Source organism: Spea bombifrons, chromosome 9, assembly GCF_027358695.1.
Source record: "Spea bombifrons isolate aSpeBom1 chromosome 9, aSpeBom1.2.pri, whole genome shotgun sequence".
Taxonomy (NCBI): Eukaryota; Metazoa; Chordata; class Amphibia; order Anura; family Pelobatidae; genus Spea; species Spea bombifrons.
In genome coordinates, this window is record NC_071095.1 from 6711755 (window position 1) to 6732270 (window position 20516).

Below are 20516 nucleotides of genomic sequence, written 5' to 3' on the forward strand. Positions count from 1 at the left end.
GCAGAACATGGCTGGAAAAGCGGGCACTGATTGCAAGCTCTGTTGCCGCATCTGGTTCACACAGGTAGAAATCATTTTGTCTCGTTCCCCCCCGGGGCTGAGGGGGCAAGTAATCACTGCATTCAGTGTTGTAATGCCCCCACACCCTGGTGCATAAGGACATCCCTTTGGTGGGTGTTGAAAGGTGGAACATAAGGGCCAGAAGAGAGGGATCCAAAAACGGATCCCTGCTTAGTGGCACAGGCCAATGCCTCTCAAAGATGCCCACCTGCGGGGACAATGAGCTCTGTGAATCTCAATGGAGCTCACACTAATGTAAGTCGTTCCACTAGCCTTGCAGGAGATACTTTCCTGTCCTAAAAGAAATATTCAGATGGGACAATGGGTGTGTAAGTGTATGGTGTTACAGAGTATGTGTGTAAGTGTATGGTGTTAAAGTGACTGTGTGTGTGAATGTTAGTGTATGGTATGGTAGAGTGTATATTTTACTGTATGGTGTTTGTGTGCATGTTACTTTATTATGTGTCACCATATGGTGTTAGTATGAGTGTGTGTGTAAGTGAATGGTGTTAGCATGAATGTCTGTAAGTGTATGGTGTTAGTACGACTGTGTGTGTAACCGTATGGTTGTGTGTGTGTGTGTGTGTGTGTGTGTGTGTGTGTGTTTGTCAGGGTGAGCCTAGGGAGAGAGAGAGGGTGTGTAAGTGGATGGTGGAAGAAGCAATTTTTCCGTGGCCAATTCGACCAGTAATTTGGTTATTGCGTTAAAAGCCCTACGGGGTATAATATAAACGGTGAAACTTTTAATACTATTACTGTTCTCGCTTTCCACACGCAGGCGCGGTCGGGACAGCTCTGCTCTTTGCAGGACCGTTTCGCAGTCAGGCAGTTTCACGGGCAGACTCATTCCCAATTAGGACCCCGTGGAAGGCGGTTGCTACGCAGACGGAACGCTCAGGCTGAGCCGTTACCATGGAGACGAGGCCTAGCTCCGAGCCGGCCGCTGTGGGTGAGAGCTGCACCCGGTGAGGATGGGGCTGGAGTCGGAGCCGCTGCTCCAGGCTTGGAGTTATTTCCGGCGTAGGAAGTTTGAGCTTTGCGCCCAGGTGTGCTCTCGGATACTGGAGCAGGAGCCCTGTGACCAGGTACAGCGGCCGGGGCAACATGGGGTGCCTGGGGTATGAGGGGGCTGCTTGTCTGGGCAGTGAGGGGTAGGGTTGGGGTTTCTCTGTTAACATCTGACTCCCCAAATCTGCAGGATTTCAGGATCTCCCCACCTGATGTCGGGCAAGTTGGGGTACTTAGGGGATACTCATAGATCAGCCTCTGACAGGACCATTTCACAAGAGGGACTAGCGCATGCCCGAGGGCCGTCAGTGTGACGGGCTTGGCTCGCCCCCGAGGGCCGTCGGTGTGACGGGCTTGGCTCGCCCCCGAGGGCCGTCGGTGTGACGGGCTTGGCTCGCCTCCGAGGGCCGTCGGTGTGACGGGCTTGGCTCGCCCCAAGGTGCGTCAATGTTTTCTTCACTGATGTCACATTGTGAAGGTTAACGAGGGCATCGCTAATGATGCCGTTTATGCAAATGTAATCAAGATAAGAGACTTCGTGATTATTCTGCGCAGACGACGTAACCGATAACTTATTGGGAAATTAAATCATTTTATTTCTGCTTCAAAGTCCACCCGGTTTTTCTATGAATTTGCAGAAGAGGCGGGGGGAGCAACGATTGATATAAACAGAAATACTGAGAATAAATATTTATAGAATGTTTAAAAACCTAAACAATAACGTTTATAGTTGCCGATCGTTACTTTTACTTTGAAGCCACTGGTTTTAGTTTCTTAGCTTTAATTGTAAAGTAGATTTGAATTCAAAACCCATCGCTGCCACAAACCTTTCCTGAACTTGCCGTGAATACATTGTGTTATAGATTTAGATTATACACGGCTGTTCAAAGGTTTGGGGTCTCTTGAAAAGCACATTCTGTCCGTTAAAACAACACGAAATGGATCAGAAATCCAGCGCAGACGGGGTTAATGCTGTAAATGACTATTGTAGCTGGAAAGGCAGATTTTTATGGAATCTCTTCATGGGCGTACAGAGGCCCTTTATCACTCCCATCACTCCTGTGTCTTCCAATGGCCCTTTATCACTCCCATCACTCCTGAGTTCCAATGGCCCTTTATCACTCCCATCACTCCTGTGTCCCAGTGACCCTTTATCACTCCCATCACTCCTGGGTTCCAATGGCCCTTTATCACTCCCATCACTCCTGTGTTCCAGTGGCCCTTTATCACTCCCATCGCTCCTGTGTTCCAATGGCTCTTTATCACTCCCATTGCTCCTGTGCTCCAATGGCCCTTTATCACTCCCATCGCTCCTGTGTTCCAATGGCCCTTTATCACTCCCATCACTCCTGTGCTCCAATGGCCCTTTATCACTCCCATCGCTCCTGTGTTTCAATGGCCATTTATCACTCCCATCACTCCTGTGTTCCAATGGCCCTTTATCACTCCCATCGCTCCTGTGTTTCAATGGCCATTTATCACTCCCATCACTCCTGGGTTCCAATGGCCCCTTATCTCTCCTGTGTTCCAACGGCCCTTTATCACTCCCATCACTCCTGTGTTCCAACGGCCCTTTATCACTCCCATCACTCCTGTGTTCCAATGGCCCTTTATCACTCCCATCACTCCTGTGTTCCAATGGCCCTTTATCACTCCCATCACTCCTGTGTTCCAATGGCCCTTTATCACTCCCATCACTCCTGTGTTCCAATGGCTGATTTAAGTTTAAAAGGATAATTGATGTTATAAAACCCTTTTGCGATTATGTTACAGCCAGAAATGTCCTTGTTTTCCATGACCCCAAACTTCTGCACAGCGTGTTTATGCTTTAATATTATATCGAGGCACAGCTTGTATGTGGGAAACACGACTTCCTTCAGTACAATCCGAGGCTCTGTGGTCTGCCCGCCATATGGGACATATTGGCTTTCAGAGATATCCCAGTGTGTCTGAGGCTAACATATAAGAGGATGAAAGCGCACTAATGCCACGGATAAAATACTTAACCCTATATATATATATATATATTATATACACACACCCTAGGCCTGGAGGTGCGTCCGTTACAAAGATCCTGTCCATACACCCTGAAATAACGGGTTAAAATTGACAGAACAAGCGGGGAAGGATATTGGGATTCCGTGTTACAAAGTAATTTATTAGATTATGTAGCTTGGTTGCGGCCCGTGCCGTTTGATCTTTGGCTACTGGTTTATTTTGTAGTAAATCATTCCGATAACGAATGGAGATGCTGCAACACGTCGTCTGTCTTCATTTTCTTCAAACCTGCTATCTTATTATTTAAATTATAGATTCGATTTAAGGCTTCCCATTCTCAGAGTTGTTGTTGCCAATGTTGTTTTATTGTTTTATATAGCGCCGTTATCTTCCGTAGCGATGTACAGTGGATCGTCACTCTTGAGCCTGCGGGTTTCCTCTTGGCATTAAGCGTTGACTTGGCTCGTATGACCCACTAATAATCTCTCTATCGCTCTAGCGATTAGTATGCAGGGGTTGTAAAGGGCTGTGTCGCGGTTTTTACTGCTTTTGGCAAATACCGTGCCAAAAAGTCTCTGTAAGCGGTGTTGTTGCCAATGCAAATAAACTGTGACTTCAATCCTGCTGACCGCACAACATGGCGATGGGAGAAGCTTAAAATGTTCCTTTTGTCCATGAAGTGGGACATATGGAGCAGAGAGAGATGTAATCAGATTATGTATCTAATAAGATGATTGGGAAACAAGGCTGGATGTATGCGGTTTCTTTCCGGTCGCCCGGCCGTTTGCCTTCCTTATCGTCTGAGGGGTGAGAACGTACAATGTATACCTGTAGCTCAGGAAGCTTGGTCAGGAGGGGGTTAATAAATCCCCCGTGAAAAGGCACTTTGATGACCTTCCATGTCTGAAAACATAATGGGGTAATCTGCTGAGCGGTCAGGATGCCATATTGGATTCTGTAAGCGGGGTTAGTGATTAAATAGGGATCTATGTAATAAAGAGGTTTATCCGTATCCTCGCATATCCAAGCGTAAAATCTAATGGAAGAACGAGTGATCCAAACGGTTCGATGGATACACCGAGGCTCCATCGGCAGAGCTCACCCGCCATGTCTTTACGGAAACATAGTGTCACTAGAACAAGATCCGGGCTTCCAAACCAAGTATCCGCAATACAAACAGGCTTACAATGGCTTTATCCGTTATCTTCATCCGTATTTCAGTCCGCGTGGAGCTGCAGAACGTTCACCGGAAGGTCGTCCTTGGGATATTGTCACCGACATCAAAAATAAAGCGGCTGCCGAGAGAGTGACTTAGACACCTGAAAATGATTAACAGTGGGCTCGTAAACCTGTGTGATTTATCTCTGTATTTTTTTTTTCTCCATTAAAGACCAGAATAAGCCCGTTACGCAGCCGTTGACTTGCAGTTATGTTCCCGGGGTGCTGAGCTATTAACCTTTTGAAGGTGACATTCCAGGCATCATAACCCCGTCAGTCGCAGATGGGCTACACGTATCTCTGATCGATTGGCCGCGGACCGTGAAAGTGGGCATAGTAAAAATCTAAAACGGGCCATCGCGGACGTGGTGGGTTTTACTAGCCGAACAGCAGGCTCTGGATTAGGGTTCTCATCATTATTTTATCGTAGACGGGCTCTTCGATGTCTGTAGCTCTCAGGAAATCATTTTTCTAGCGGCCTGTGCCGTTTTAGTGAATTTCTGTGCCGTTATAAAGAATTGCAGCTGTTGGCCTTGAAGCAGAACGTCTCCCGTTCTCCGTTCCGGAACGCCGCCTTTACTGCATTTACATTTCAGATTCTTTCTTTTACTGCTTCAAGGAGTCCGGTTCTGGAGACCTCTCACAGGTAACGAAATAGACAAATAGAAACGTTCGCTCCGATTTGTCAAACTTAATTGCAATAAAACAGCTGATTAAGTTTAGAGTACACCCCCCCCACAAACAAATCTAACCCATGGCAATCTATCCTTTTAATGAAAGATTTATACGGCGGGCTATATCTGCGAAGATTTATCAGGAAATATATATTGTGAATCACGCATATTGTTTAGTGTTAATTAGATTAGAAAGCCAGCAGTTTTCTGTAGTAGAAATAATCTCAGACTCCCTTGGAGGAAGAAGCCAGAAGAAATTCATTATTTTTCCAGCATATTTTAATTAGCGCTCAGCATCATTAACTCTGTGTGTACCAGGTTCAAGTGGGCATATCTTCAATTCTATTTTCCCTGCCCTGGAAAATGCCATTAAAAACACGGTATACCTCCCAAGTATCCTTATGTTCACCCTGTCCCTCTTTGGGCCCTGTTCATCCCCCCCCCCGTGTCTCTCCCTGATGCCCCTCTCACTTCCCCCGATGCCCCTCTCTCCTCCCCTGATGCCCCTCTTTTCTAGGAGGTCAGAATGTTTGCTGGGTATGAGGGGATCGCAGGGTTCTACAGCCCTAAAAGCCCCGATAATGTGTATAGAAACAGCAGGAAACTGCTTTATAAATTGAACGGGGTAAATAAACCCCATTATTCTTCTTCTAAATGCCCCACTCAGTTACACAAATACCCCCACAATAGGGCACACAACTCCACCCCAGCCACGCCTCTAACCACACCCCAAAAGTGCCTCTCTTGGGCCATTTAAAATGTGAGGAGCGTCAGCGCTTCTAAATATCAGTGAGTTTGGTGTTTTTACGCAACGCGAATGTGTTAATTTGTATTTTCAGCTTGTCTGCTTTGCTCCCATTTGTCTCCCCTAATTACAGACGTCGTGTCCAATACGGTCGATAGCCTGAAAGGTATTCCCTGTCACTGTTCATTTCTAACAAATGCCCGACAATGAAGATCATTCTAGGTGAAAAACTTCCTCGTAGAATGTATTGAATGTTAAGTCCGTAAGAGATCAGATGACCAGAATGCTATTTTGAGACGTACCAAACTGTCGTAAAATAATTCATAACGTATATTTTCTATCTAGAAGACCCTTATTTCTCAGAAGCCCGAGGGCACGTTCTGCTCAATCCCTCCCTCTGAAGCACCGAGCATCTAGAGTTGCGTAGATGTGGGTTTGATTCTCTAAACAGGTCAAGGTCTGCGTTTTCCCAGATCTCTTAAAGCTTAGCCAACGAAGGAAGTAGACCACCTTCTGAGTCCAGACCACCTTCAGAAGGTATTGCAGATGGGTCTGTTCCTTGAAGGCATCTTATGGCCTTCATTAGCAACCCAAGAATTGCCACCCATCACAAGGATGTCCGGGGTCTGCTATTCTGGAGGGGTCACTAATGCTGCAAAACATCTCACGTCAACGCAATAAACCACCAGTCTACAGTGGATGTGGGGTACACAGAATGTTTCTAGGTCTCCGTTTTGGAGAAAGGAGGGTTTTCCATTCCAAGTGCCAAGAGGAGAACGATAGAAGTGGGAATAAGTTTGGATAAATCCTTGTTACTACTTTAATTTAGCAGACATGTTTTGTCACCCGTTTTCTTGCGGTTGGAGATATAGTTTCCTTTACACCAATGTGAGGCTTTTCTTCCCTATGTGTGGTGGAAAGTCCTTGTTCTGTAAAACAATGAGTACTGAAAACGTGTACCTCTCAAACACCAGGCTCTCTAAATACGTTCTTGCCGTAGATATTACTTTTTGTCCTCAAATACATTCTCCCCGTGGCCTGGATAGACATATACTTTAAAACTGGGGCACTTCATCATAATTCATAAAAAAAAAATTCTGGCTTAGTTGTCTGCGATCCATTTCCATGGGCTGTTGGTGACGCGGTGGCCGGACCCCATCCGGCAGAAGGCGGTCTAACCCTTTCGTTCCTTGTCGTCTCTTGCAGGCGGCCTGGAGTCTGAAGACCAGAGCTCTCACCGAGATGGTTTATGTGGACGAAGTTGATGTTGACCAGGAGGGAATGGCAGAGATGATGTTGGATGAAAATTCGATCGCTCAGGTGGCTCGTAAGTTCACCCCAATGTATAGGATTAGCCCTTTTTTTTGTACCCATCCAAGGTATGAATTGCCAACAACCTCAGGAGCGGAAAATTCCAGACTCTCTCCTCCAGGTTCGGACCGTGAGGAGAGTCTCTCTATATGTTTTTAGTGGTTCTGCAGAATGCAAGACTGGGTTTATAACGCTGAGGGTCTTGTCTGAATTCACTTGAAAACTTATGTGGCGACCGGCATTTGCCCGAAGCTTGCTGTCTAGAGATGCCTCTCCTGTGTTCTGATTCTTGTGAGATTGAAACATCCCCACCAAGCACCGGAGTGCGCGTGCAGCCTCCTAACATACATGTGTACGTGTGTATTGATGACACATGAGCAGGGCTACCAGAAGCACGTTTTTTTAATCTGATAATGAATCATGCGCAGCTGATTGAGACAAGCCCAGCTATACCTTCCTCGTTATGCTCATGTAAGGGTCAGTGTCCTGCCGCATCTGAGCCCTAGGACTGTGTAACCCCGTGCAGGGGATCTGTAAATCTATTGAGATGCCCACGTTGTGTTCCTCTCGCTATTTCATTGTACTCTCAAAGGTTGCTGTGATATTTTAATACCCCAAGGAGGAAGCGATTATCGTGTTGTACAGCGCTACGTAATTTGATGGCGCCATAGAAAACAATAAAAAATAATAACCTTTGCTTCCTCTTTAGTCCGCTCGTAGCATTTCTTATTTTCTTGAATACAGAACGTTAATTATTTGAACATTCTTTCAATTCCAGGTCCCGGCACATCCCTTAAACAAGCAATGAATAAAAAGTTTGACGGCCCCAGTCCAGCAGTCAGGTAAAAAAAAATAATCTTAGCTCCGGTCTTTCATGAAGGATTTTTTTTTTTACTTTATTTAAATAATTGGTGGCAGAAGCTACAGCAAAACCATTGAAAGGCATTAAACCTTTCCTAGAAACTGTTGCTGGGTTAAATTTGGCTCCATACACAATATTCCAGAACCCTCAATTTTAATGTTAAAATGTATATGACTTTTACTGTATCCACTTCTCACGTAGGATAATGAAGTAACAAACATCCTGCACCAAACACAATATGAAAAAATACATTTTAACATGAGGATACGCCCACGCTTACTAAGCAGCCAATGGGACATAGGCATGGAGTGATTCTGTCTCCCATTGGCTTCATCCCGAGCCCTTCATTCTCTCTTTCCCTTGTTTGTATACGTAGACCAGTGACCCAGTCAGGAAGGCCAATCACCGGATTTGCCAGACCCAGTACTCAGTCCGGACGGCCGGGGACCATGGAACAAGCCATTAGGACTCCTAGAACCGCTAGTACAGCCCGGCCCATGACCAGCGCGGCCGGCCGAAGCATACGGCTTGGAACGGTAGTTACTGAAACCAAGCGAGGATACGTTAACTAGCCGATGGGGACCGTGGCGAATCTAATAGTTTGTTAAAATGTTTCTCCTCTTGCCCAGGCATCGATGCTTACTCACCCCGATGGACCGTTTATCAATATATCCCGGCTCAATTTGGCTAAATACGCAGAGAAACCCTACTTGGCAAAAGTGAGTTTGCTTCTAAAAAAAAAAACCAAAAAAAAAAAACCCTGCAACAAATGGAACATAACATTTCCTAAGGCTCTAGATGATAAAAAATGCTCATCATTTGGTCATGTGTCTCTTATTATTATAGCCCCCCATCAGTTTTTAGGTCTAAATATAGACCCTGATTAACTGAACATTTTGCCAAATGCTGCCCTACGTTTCAAGCTCACCGGTGCTTATACAATAATCTATTACAAATGAAATGGCTTATTTAACCCCTTCACGACAAAGCCCAAACATGTACGGGCTCACAATGCATTGTCTTTAATGGGTTGTCCTTAAGGGGTTGATATTCCACAGTGATGGATAATAAGATGTGTATGATTCCTAATGGCATCGCGGACTTGGTGATATGGAAACGACCTGCATCTCTCGTGTATGTTTTTGTTAGCTGAAGACTTCCGGTGAAGTTCCCGTGCGTTTTGTCTTTTCCAGGCCCTGTTCGAGTACATCTTTCATCATGAAAACGACGTGAAAAATGTAAGGATGCAGAATGCTACGTCACAGAAAAAATATATAATTCATGAAAGTATTTTCTTTAAAAAGCCCAACGCAGGCTGATGGCACGTTTTCGGAAGACGAGTAATCATGAGTAATGATGACACGTTGAGGATCTCTTGTTGATTCCGCCTGTGTCATTCGCAGGCCCTGGAGCTGGCCGCCCTGGCCACAGAGCATGTGCAGTTTAAGGATTGGTGGTGGAAAGTGCAGCTTGGAAAATGCTATTACAGGTAGGCCCCAATTACAAATAATACTGGCAAATCTGTACATGCGCGCGGATGCTTAATACGGCCGTTTCATCTGCATATCGAAAGGTTTTGCACCCCAGAGCCAGGGACACTCCTGTGAGACCATTATACCCCCTTCCCATTGCTCGTCTCATCTGGATATATACCATAATGACAGCTCTGTCACCTAAAATAATTTCTAAGGGACGCGGTGACAAGCCGAGCTCCCGTTAGACAGACCATGAGATATTTGGAAGGAACGCCATGACCTTGGACTTCCTGGTATTGTTTTCACTGCTCCTTTCAGATCCTCGGAGCTCCGATGGATGGTTTGTGGGGAGGGCATCAGCGCAGCGCTTCACAATCAGCTGGGGAGATGCATGAACTTTATGTCCGTACAGTTAATGTTCTCGTCGGCTTCGCTTTAGTCGCCGTTTCCGAAGCTCATGGTATTTTTAACTGATTTCATATTGTTTTACTTTACGGATGTCGCGTCCATCTCGCTGTTTTCTGTAAAGGCTGGGATTGTACCGGGAAGCAGAGAAGCAGTTTAAATCGGCCCTCGCGCAGCAGGACATGGTGGACATATTCCTGTACTTGGGGAAGGTAAGTCAATCTCCAAGATGTCTGGATGCTCTCAGCAAGGCGTGCAGATGGAGATATATTAATTTAATTTACTAGACCAGACATAAAACAGCATAAGCCAGGGCTACGTGTCTCACTCACTCTCACATCTCTTACCCCGCCTGGGGATTTATGTGTTCCCAGGGGTTTGTGCGCTCTTTCTTGCCTGCTTTGCTGTCGCCAACTTTGCAATGGGAAGTCCCATTTCTTATTCAGAAACGTATAGGCGGAGGGGCTAGAACCCTGATCTCCTTAGATCTCGTGCCCTGCCATCAGTCCATGCCTTGCGTTAAAAAGTGAGTTGAGTAAGCTGTGGAAGGAGCAGTCTCTTTCCCGCTGTATACCAGGTTCACGGAGTACGTGATGCCTTACAAATGGCGGCTGTCATTCTGACCTCAGCCAAGAGCCCACCGAGGGTTTCTAAGACGTCTTCAACCAGTAGTACCTCTCCTCCACGCTCTCTATCTGTTCCACTGCCATGAACAGAAGGCGAAAGAGTTTATACCGGGTGTAATAAATCCTAACATTAGTTAACACTATGTATACCAGGATAATTAGTCTATAGGAATACATATGGAATAAGCAATGTGACCGTACCCAGCTAATTAACCGGGGAAAGGCTGCTCGATTTCACCGATACATTGTCATCCGTTTCCTTTATATAATATTGCAAGGCAAGTTTCTGTGCCATAGTTATCCATTCATTAGATGAATGCTTATTGTTTTTTGTCTTAATAAACTCTAACCGTCTGTACAAATACCAGAAATACGACTAAAGAAAATAAAAGCTCCCTGAACCCCCGTACTAATTAATCCGTGTCGCTGCTGTGATGTGTAATTTAAAACAGGGCAGAGAGACTGGAGAGCGGCGAAGAGGTTAGGAGAGGCCAAAGATGTTGCGTTTGTTACATGCCACACAAGGACACACAAATGTCGGGATATACCTGTTTCTGTACTTAAGCGTAGAACCCAAACTTTCTCCTCATCGCAGCTTTTTGGAAATAATCTGCCGACGCTTACTAATGCTTTATTAGGTTTATACGCGGATGGACCAGCCTCTGACAGCTCTGACTCTCTTTAAACAAGCTTTGGACCGCTTTCCTAAAGAAGTGACGCTCCTGTGTGCAGTGGCCCGGATTCACGAGGTGGGTAGCTCGGTTTTTTTTCTTCCCAGTGAGTGCCCCCTGGAGTCTTTACTCCACTTTATTATAAATTAAAACGCTGGGGAACCAAACAAGCGAAGAGTGTAACGGCTACAAGGCATGCGGCACATCTCCCACGCGTCCCATTCATCCAAACGGTCTTTATAAAGACGTTATGGCGCGGTAACAACGGTGACGGGCGCGTAATATAGATTTTTAATTTGCCTTTTGGTGCGTTCATCCACAGGGGCTATTTTTTCTTGGCTGATATAATTGCATAAATATACAGAGACAGAAATGATCAGTGCATTAACTGCAATGATATGTTTTGTTTTGGGTGTCCAGGAACTGAATGACATGCAGTCGGCGTCCGAGTACTACAAAGACGTCCTCAAACAAGACAACACCAACGTGGAAGCCATCGCGTGCATCGGGAGCAACCACTTCTACACCGACCAGCCCGAGATCGCGCTGAGATTCTACAGGTGCGTCTCAAAGCTTTATTCTGCATCTGGAAAAAAATATTTCCGCTCGTGATCACAGCCCTCCCAGGTTTAAAGATAACTTTATACCCCAAAAACAGAACATTTTTTTTAAACAAAATAGTGCTCTACAAGCAAAATTAGCAACGGTTTCCAATAACAAGCAATAATGATTTCGATTATTTAAGAATTCAGGCATCCATAGGGGCAAGAACCGCTTTTATAAGTGTTTTATAGAGCATGTGTTTGGGGGCAGCAGTTTCTGATGCCCCCATGCCTCTGTGTGTATACCCTTATTGTACAGCGCTGCTGAATACGAGGCCACTATATAGATAAAAGTAATAACGATAATGGATGATGTCTCAGGAGTACGAAACATTCCACGACGGAGACCCCGCGGGAAGCGGCTGAGGGTCCGTCTGAGCACGTCCCGTTTCCCAGCCCGTGCTGGCAGGTGGAGGGGGGTGCATGTCCGGGGTTATATATTCCGGCTGGTGTGATGCTGTGTAGGAGACACTGTGTTTTTTGCAGATTGTTATTAGTGTTGTTGTTGTTTTTGTCTTGCACACCGAGGTTTTTACTGCTTCTCTCTGTTTTCCAGACGCCTTCTTCAGATGGGTGTCTACAACTGTCAGCTCTTCAACAACTTGGGATTGTGCTGCTTCTACGCCCAGCAGTACGACATGATCCTGACCTCCTTCGAACGAGCCCTGTCTCTGGCCGAGAACGAGGAGGAGGCAGCTGAGGTGTGGTACAACCTGGGGCACGTAGCAGTGGTAAGTACATGGCCAAGGAGGCAAAATGCACCTTTTTAAACACATGCTTTTTAAACACATGCTGTTCCATGGGTGATGATCTGACCATGCTACAGAGAGCTCAGGGGTGAGCCCATAGGTACCCAGGCACTGCTATGGTATTTCTTCTAGCCCTCCCCATGTAACTGAAACCCAAACGTATATTAATAAGTAAACTCAATCCAAAGATCACTTACACAATCATGCACATACTATCTGCCTTCTCTCCCTCACACCACCAAACCCAGGCTCACCCCTGACGCTCTAACACCGTACGCTGAAACATACTATCACCCCAACATGATATACTAACGTTTATACACTCCTGCTGCCGCCATACACCCGCACATACGCTGGCACACACTCAATAATGAATTCTTTATATATTATATTCAACATGTTAATTGATTATATTTATTCTATTTATGTAAATTTAATATGTTTTATATTGTTTGTATATAATTCAGACAACCTAATGAATTCAGATTTTATATTTTGATCCTGTATTTGATCATGAGAGAACTCATTTCTTATGTGATTCTCTATGTATATTTAATGTATATATGTGGCTATGATTAGGACTATATATTCAGTTGATCCAATTCATTTATTTGATATATTCATACTGGAATCAGTCCATCTATTTATTTATCTACATAAATCTTTGTTTAATGAACCTGGATTCTATATGCATGTTGATTACAACAAACTCTGTTTCCCCTGATGATCAGTATACTGTATATGTGCGATTGTGAATATATATAAAGTTTCAGTGATTCAAGATTAATCTCCATCTCATCCGATGACTCTACAACCCACTAGATCTATTCATTTGTTTTTGTAGATGTCCTTATGTGTTTAATACACTTATTATAAATCTATTAATTTGATTAAATAAACGTTCATTTATTTATTGGTCAAGAATATCGGCCCCCCAACGAACATAAGGGGCGGAGCTTTAGTAACGCATGGTCTCTTGGTTCCCGACCTTGTGCAAGGCATCACGTCGGTGACCATGGTTACCATGACGCTATAGAAGTCCCGTGCTATATTCCGGCCTATTGCGAGACTTCTTTAAGTGTAAAGGTAATCTGTACGTCGTCTATGACGAGACGGAAGTCTGGGGGCATTTGTCTCCTATCGCGATACTTTTTCTAAATAAATAAATAGGTCTCCTGTAGAGCAAGTTATGTTTTTGTTTTTTTTTGTATGTATTTTTAATATGTTTGTTTCTTTTATTTATAATATATTTAATACATTATATGTATTTTTATTTCTACACTTTTTGAGTGCTGTCTATTGACACACACTCATGTAAACACCATACAGCAACATGCACACACATTCTAACAGAATGCAGTCACACATCTAACACACACACGCTCAAGCGAACATGTGGAAACACATGCTAACAACTTACTCACACACTAACACCATCTATTCACACACACACTCATGCTAATAGCATGCGCTCACACACACAAACTAACCTCATAGCATTCTTCTTCCATACCGTAACAAACGTCAGTTACAACACCGTGCACTTACATGTACATACACACTCTCCCCGCACCATGGCCTAAGCACCCCTGAAGGAGCGGGATATCTGCCCTTGAGGGGGGTGACTGTAGTAGCACCGTGTGGATGTGTGAACAGCAAATGTCCTCTATCTTTCCTGCTTGGTAGTTTGGCCGCTCTGTGAATCTGTATGAAATGAATGCGTGACTTTGACTTCCCATACCATGGCCTCAATGCATACGTTTATTGGGCTACCGGGTACTTGAGAACTCATTAAACGGGTGCTAACTAATATTTTAGGGTATCGGAGACCTGAACCTGGCATACCAGTGCTTCAAGCTGACTTTGGCCAACAATAACGACCATGCCGAAGCCTACAATAACTTGGCGGTTCTGGAGATGCGGAAAAACCACACTGAACAGGTAAGTGTTTTTAATCGAGGGCTTCCGTCTGAAAACCGGCCCCCCGAGACTTCCGCTGGACTCGCCGTAAAGCCGATAAAAACCAAATGGTACATTTTAATTGAAGCTATCTTTTAACTCATTGTGTGCCGCACACTGAGGAATAGTAAGGTTTAGCTTTAGGGCTATAAATAGAATTAATATTTTGGAGCTTCTTGATCCGAGGAGAAATCCGATTGCCTTGATCCGAGGAGAAATCGAAGTCGCTTAATAAGGCGTTTTTTGTTTTTTTTGCCTTCTTTTGGATCAAGGGTAGGAAGGTTGGGTTGAACTTGATGGATTTAAGTCTTTTTTCAACCCTATGTATAAGTACGTAAGCTCTGAAATATTTTTCTGATTTCTCGCGTTGCAAGAATAAGACGTAAGGAGAGCCACAAGTTTTTATTGTAATTATATTATTGTATCCCCCGTAAGCTTGTAGGAGCAGGACCCGCTTCCGGTGTTAGCGTGTCTTAACGCGTGTTCGAGTTCATTTTGTTCTTATCGGATTGCTAATTTTCACTCTTCTTTATGGAATCGTCACTTTGTAAATGTAATGAACATTTTGTTCTGTGGACTGCGGGCTATTTCTGATGGGACTCCTGTGACACGGCTTGTAATGTTCTCGTTGCAGGCCAGAGCTCTTCTGCAAACAGCTGCGGCCGTGGCCCCTCACATGTACGAGCCGCATTTTAACTTCGCCTCCCTCTCGGAGAAGGTAAGCGGGATTTATTTATGTTTCCGGCAGGAATGTGTGACGGGATCTGTGCCGGACGGACACTGTAGCAGACGCGCATGCTGTGTATCCAGGGCCGGCCGTATAATGGGGCAGACTGGGGCAATTGCCCCAGGTGTTTTTTTTTTTTTTTTTTTTTTGAAGCGGAGGAGGTTTTCGCTTACCCGCTCGGCGCCCCTCTCTCTCTCCTCTGCGGCGAGTCTCCCTGTTCGGTCCCGGTGCCGGCTTGTAATGCAGAGCGCCGGAAGTGACGTCAATTTCCGGCACTCAGCATTACAAGCCGGCACCGTGGCAGAGCAGGGAGGCTGTTTAAAGGTAAGTACGGGGGGGGGGGGGTCGTATGGCGTCGGCGAAGTTTAAAATGCCCCCCCCGGCGTCGGCGGGGGGGGGCATCGTTTTAAACTTCGCCCCCCCGGCGTCGGCGGGGGGGGGCGGCGTTTTAAACTTCGCCCCAGGCGGCGTTAAGTCTTCGGCCGGCCCTGTGTGTATCGGTAAGGAGTCGGCCATGGTCACCACTCGATTTCTCTCTTGCAGATTGGAGACCTCCAGAGCAGTTACATCGCTGCGCAGAAATCCGAGGCGGCTTTTCCCGATCACGTGGAGACTCAGCAACTGCTTGAGAAGTTGAGGCAGCATTTTGCAATGATTTAATCGATTATTTTACACACACAACAGATAATTGCTACCAGATTTAATATTAACCGGCGGCTGCTGATAAGATAATGCAGTAGGGATTTAGGCTGTAGATAAAAGTTTAACCCTTCTGCCAACTAGAGCCAGCAAGATTTAACCCCGTTAGCGCAAAAAATGGTTAAAAGAATGCGCAAATGGATCACAATGGTGGTTTTTATCTAAGGATCATTGGTACGGACGTTTCTGTGCCACAATGTACAGGAGAATAAGGTGACGCAGGAGAAGACCCCTGAAGGGAGTCTGTAAGCTTAATTGAGTAACACTCGTTCCAGGGTTACTTGGAGGGTGGCTGAAGTAACACTTTCATTAGCTGCATAGATTCAGGAACATTTAAGTTGCGTGAACATTTTCATATATTGGTCTATATAGTAAAGTCCGTCGGGTTCTCGTTAAAAGCAAGCAAAAGCTCCTTAAAAAGCAGTTTCTCCATTAGATTTCCTGCACAGGGTCAGCACTTTGGGAGAGCGAAGTTCATAGATGAAAGTAAATATCCGCAGAGAAGTGATTATTTTGGCAGTAGGATCTGGAAGATCTGTGAATATGTGTTTTAGCCAATAAATTATTCTAGTTTTTGCAATTTATTTGCAGTTTCGTGAATGTTATTTTGTTTTATGATGTGTTACGGTATATCCCCCTCTTTCTTCCATTCTGCGGATGATGACGGACTACAACTCCTATGATGCCCTGGAAGCCTTTTGAAGGCTCATGGGCCATATAGTATTACACCACTTATTACGTCCCCTTTGGACAGTCTTACTGTGTCCACGCTACTGGCCCTGTTTTTAGGCCAAGCTTGGTCAAGGGACATCTGATCCTCTCTGACTTCTGACATCAGTTACTAACTAAGATGATACTATAATCTTATTCGAAATGATATCCAATAATTCCCACATGACGGGAAGCCTGTTGTGACCTTTCCCCGAGATCCAGCAGAAGCTTTGCTGACTTTCAGACGTTTGCAAAGTCAACAATTCCAAGTATTGAGATTGCGTAGATTGCGTAACAAAGGTTGCGGATGACAATGTGACACGGGGGCTCTTAGTAACCTTTATACGCGTTTTACTTATTACAGAATGACTTTAATTTTCATGGAAGGCTCCGGCGCTCGAAGGTTTGTGAAAGACGCCAGAATACAGTAGCGGAAAAACGCGCGTTAATTAGTTTGAGTTGTTTATGTGACCCGCGATCCGGCAGATTAAGGTAATGTGACGTCAGAAGAGCCGCTCTCTCTCTCTCTCTGAATTATTATTACAATTTGAATAAACACCATCGGCGTCTGAGCTGCAACGCGGATCTCACAGGTTTAATTAGCGTTTATAACGCATGGCAGAGGCCGGCGGCCTGCGCAGGGTGTTTGTATTCGCGGGACGCGTTTCTCCTGCGCGTGGAATAGAAAGCGCTCCAGTATTCAAATCATTGCACGTGTAACAACAAATTAGCGGTTCGCATGTAATGAGGGGGTTTCACATGTTCAGCCCCTCTCCAGGGATTGATTCGCTGGTTATTACCCCCCCCCCCCCGGTGCAATATGTGCATTTATTTAAGCCCTGCCAGATCTTCTGTGCGCTAAATAAACCGATCCAATGGCTTTGCAGGTTAAACCAAACGCATGTATCTGAAACCGGCAGCCGTCTTCTATCCCTGTTTCTAGGAATTGCAGGATTTTATCTCCCTGGTTCTCTGCCCTGTTAAGTTACTGATAAGCAGCCTTTGTAAGAGTGGGGGAGGGAGAGGCGTTTGGGACAGGACTTTGCCTGGGTAATGCTGGGTTTGCCTGTTTTAGCTTCAGAGAGAGAAAATAGTCCCGTGTTAAAAACATCACAATCTGAAAGTATGTTCAATAAATAAACGTATTAATACGCTGTCGTGGAGACGGTTTACTTCCAGGTCTGGTGTGGATATAAAAAATAATCCGGGGGTAATAATCGTCTGTCTGCACGTGGGTTTCGTTTTTGCAGAACCCTTGGGCAAAAAATATTGACAGGTACAAAAGCTATTCCCAAAATGTGCAAATGCAGAGAACATTTGTAATTATTATTTTAGATAATTTAGTATTTTTTCCCTTTGGCTATGAAGTACTCTTTCGTAACCGGTTTCACGCCTCGTTTAATTTGGGGGCAATCTATTTAAATCTTAAAGCACTTGGTTGCCGAGAAGAGGACATCTGATGCGTATATAATTACAAGACGTAAAACACGTTGTAAGGAAGCCCATGCCTTGTAACGTAATCAGCCACGTCCACACTAATGTTCTCGCTTATGGTCGGTAAACGCGCTTATCCTGCCCTCATTAGTGGACGTATCCTTTCTAATCACTTCTCATTGTCAATATGGAGCTTTATCAGCTAAAGTCAATAATTCTACCTCTATGGATCGGGGAGGCGATTTTGTTGTAAAGGAGACAACAATGACATTTTCCTGGGTATGGAAGCGAACCATTGAAATGATGGAGATGGCTACTCATTGCACGGTGATTATCAGATAGTTTCTTAACAACTTGGGAGGACTTGGAGGACTGAAAGAACAATATTTTACAGCAATTGGTGTGTTTTTCAGCAGAAATAGCCTCGCTTTGTCCTAGTAGGTTGTGTTTCACATGTAGAAGGTTCTCAGTGTCTCATTGACCAAGCCTGGGACTCGAGGGAGACCAGAGGCGCATGTCTGCTCTTTTAATTGTATTTGGACGTTTCACTGGTGAGTTGGAAGCTAAAATTGTAGCAGGTATGGCTTACAGGTCAACTGAGGCTTTGATGCCATAATGTCCTTTGGACCTCTCTTGGCCCTATAGGTCTATGTAGTTTATTAATAATTATTAATCTCACTTGTAAATATAATTTGGGGTTCTGTTCCCTTGTTACATCTCTGTACTTGGACCATTTCAGCCAATGGCATGTCTTTTATGGCGTGATCCATGCCAATCAGCAATAGAATTAAGGGTCGTATCTGGATCTCTGGTTGCCTAACATCCAAACCTGTGGACCCGCCACCAACTTCTTCTTAATAAATAACGATATGTAAGCGCTTAAAATATTTCCTCTGATTACCAGGACTTTACATCTCCCGCCATGTTCTTTCTCAGCACCATGTGGTCTCCTGGAGATCGAGTCTCGCCTAACAAATGGTTCAATGTTTCCGGCTTCTCCGTTGACTACTCCAACTGTTCGCTCGAAGGAACGTGGCACGCCACGCTTTTTGTTATCACGTACGGTGTGAGTATCGTTGTCGGCGTGCCTGCGAATCTCATGGCACTTTGTGGAATCTGCCATCTCGTGAAATCCCGGATCCTCCATTCGGTTTATCTCCTGAATCTCACCGTCGCCGACCTGCTCTACTTATCGATCTTGCCTTTATGGATCTTATACTTCATGAGAGACCACCGCTGGGTTCTAGGTACCTCGGCGTGCAAAGCCAGCGGGACCCTGTACTTCATCAACATGTATGCCAGTGTTTACTTTTTGTGTTGCATAGCGGTGGAACGGTGTCTGGCCATCGCTTATCCCCTGAAATTCCAGACTCTGAGAACCGTAAGATGCTACGTTGCCGTCAGCCTAGTCGGGTGGCTGGTTATCATTATGTGCCAGGTCCCCATCATCGTGTCGGCGGAGTTTGCCTATTCCCACCTCTGCTACCAGGGCTACGTGAAAAGCCGGTCGCACGCCGTAGTCACTTGTGCCGCTTCTGTGTTTGGCTTCTTGTGTCCCTCGTTCCTCTTGTTATTTTGTTACCACGCCTCGATTCGGGGAATCGAACACTCTTCGGTAGCGCGGACTGACGCCTTCTGGATAAAATCCATGTTGCTCGCGTGCTTACTGACTTTTCTCTCCTGCTTTGGACCATATCACTGTATATCTTTAGTTCACGCAGTTCACGTGATTATTTACGGTCCCGACTGTGACTTTGTGCTGACAATCCACTCGTACTACAGGATCAGCGTCGCCATCACGAGTCTGAACACCGTCCTCGACCCTCTGCTGTACGTCTATTTCTGCAAGGATTTATCTAAGCATCTGGAAAAACTCTGCCGTTGCGGACGTTAAACAGACTGGCTGTCAGAGAAACAACGTGGCCAGACCATAAGGGGACCGGCTGAAGGAAGAGGACACATTAATAAAAAGCTGATTATAATGATTGAATAGCGAGATTTTTAAATAAAGGAAATGATTTAATATAATAGATCCTCGTCTGTCTCTGTGTTCGATGTGTTCCTTATATTCTGTTCTTCTCACCGTGATTTATTTAGCAATCAGTCTCTTTTCTACTAGAAATATGATTATTTGAAGACCTTAGGGATTCTATAAAATGTTCGTACCGAGTCTTGCTGTTTTATTCCCGGTACATTCTGGGAAGCAGAGGTTTTAGACTGATGGAAGATAAGTGGAGTAGAAGAAGCAAATGTTTAAAGACGTTGCCTTACCCCTGGGGATGTGGCGTTAATGCGAACACAATATACACGGACGCAAGACAAATACCGCAAGCAAGGGGGTGTCTAAAATGGCAAACAGGGCGATTCCCACACGTATCTGTCTTTTTATGCATCAGTATGTTACAATGATGGGTGTCCCCTAATATTTAAAATGTTTAGCTTTCTGGTTATAGATGGGTCCAGGGGGGAGCAAAGGGACAATTGCCCTGCGAGATGGTCAAAGTTGTTCACAAAGGACTGGTCTGACCTGGATGTGTAAGTGTACGTGTGAGCATGAATGCGTACGTGTGAGCATGAATGCG

At 45.0% G+C, this 20516-nt stretch overlaps 2 protein-coding genes across 3 annotated transcripts; both read left to right on the top strand.

The window, feature by feature from the left end:
- The first annotated feature begins 930 nt into the window (after window positions 1–930).
- Window positions 931–16373, top strand: TTC8 (tetratricopeptide repeat domain 8). 2 transcript variants are annotated; one of them, XM_053475374.1, is made up of 15 exons: window positions 931–1145; window positions 4904–4930; window positions 6910–7030; window positions 7793–7856; window positions 8253–8412; window positions 8506–8595; window positions 9070–9114; window positions 9280–9365; window positions 9881–9968; window positions 11021–11131; window positions 11474–11613; window positions 12212–12386; window positions 14223–14345; window positions 14998–15081; window positions 15634–16373. In XM_053475374.1, the coding sequence occupies exons 1-15, from the start codon at window positions 1032–1034 to the stop codon at window positions 15748–15750; spliced, it is 1545 nt and encodes a 514-aa protein (XP_053331349.1). In that variant the 5' UTR covers window positions 931–1031; the 3' UTR covers window positions 15751–16373. The 2 variants fall into 2 exon arrangements, with proteins under 2 accessions (XP_053331349.1, XP_053331350.1); XM_053475375.1 differs by lacking the exon at window positions 4904–4930.
- A 2247-nt stretch (window positions 16374–18620) lies between these two features.
- LOC128505080 (G-protein coupled receptor 4-like) lies at window positions 18621–19966 on the top strand. The gene has a single exon (XM_053475382.1). The coding sequence runs from the start codon at window positions 18857–18859 to the stop codon at window positions 19826–19828; it is 972 nt and encodes a 323-aa protein (XP_053331357.1). The 5' UTR covers window positions 18621–18856; the 3' UTR covers window positions 19829–19966.
- Window positions 19967–20516: the final 550 nt, after the last annotated feature.

Coding starts and splice junctions, on each gene's coding strand:
- LOC128505080 (XM_053475382.1), top strand. CDS start 18,857: ATGTTCTTTCTCAGCACCATGTGGTCTCCTGGAGATCGAGTCTCGCCT.
- TTC8 (XM_053475374.1), top strand. CDS start 1,032: ATGGGGCTGGAGTCGGAGCCGCTGCTCCAGGCTTGGAGTTATTTCCGG. Junction 12,387..14,222: donor ACCTGGGGCACGTAGCAGTG/GTAAGTACATGG, acceptor CTAATATTTTAG/GGTATCGGAGACCTGAACCT. Junction 14,346..14,997: donor GGAAAAACCACACTGAACAG/GTAAGTGTTTTT, acceptor TTCTCGTTGCAG/GCCAGAGCTCTTCTGCAAAC.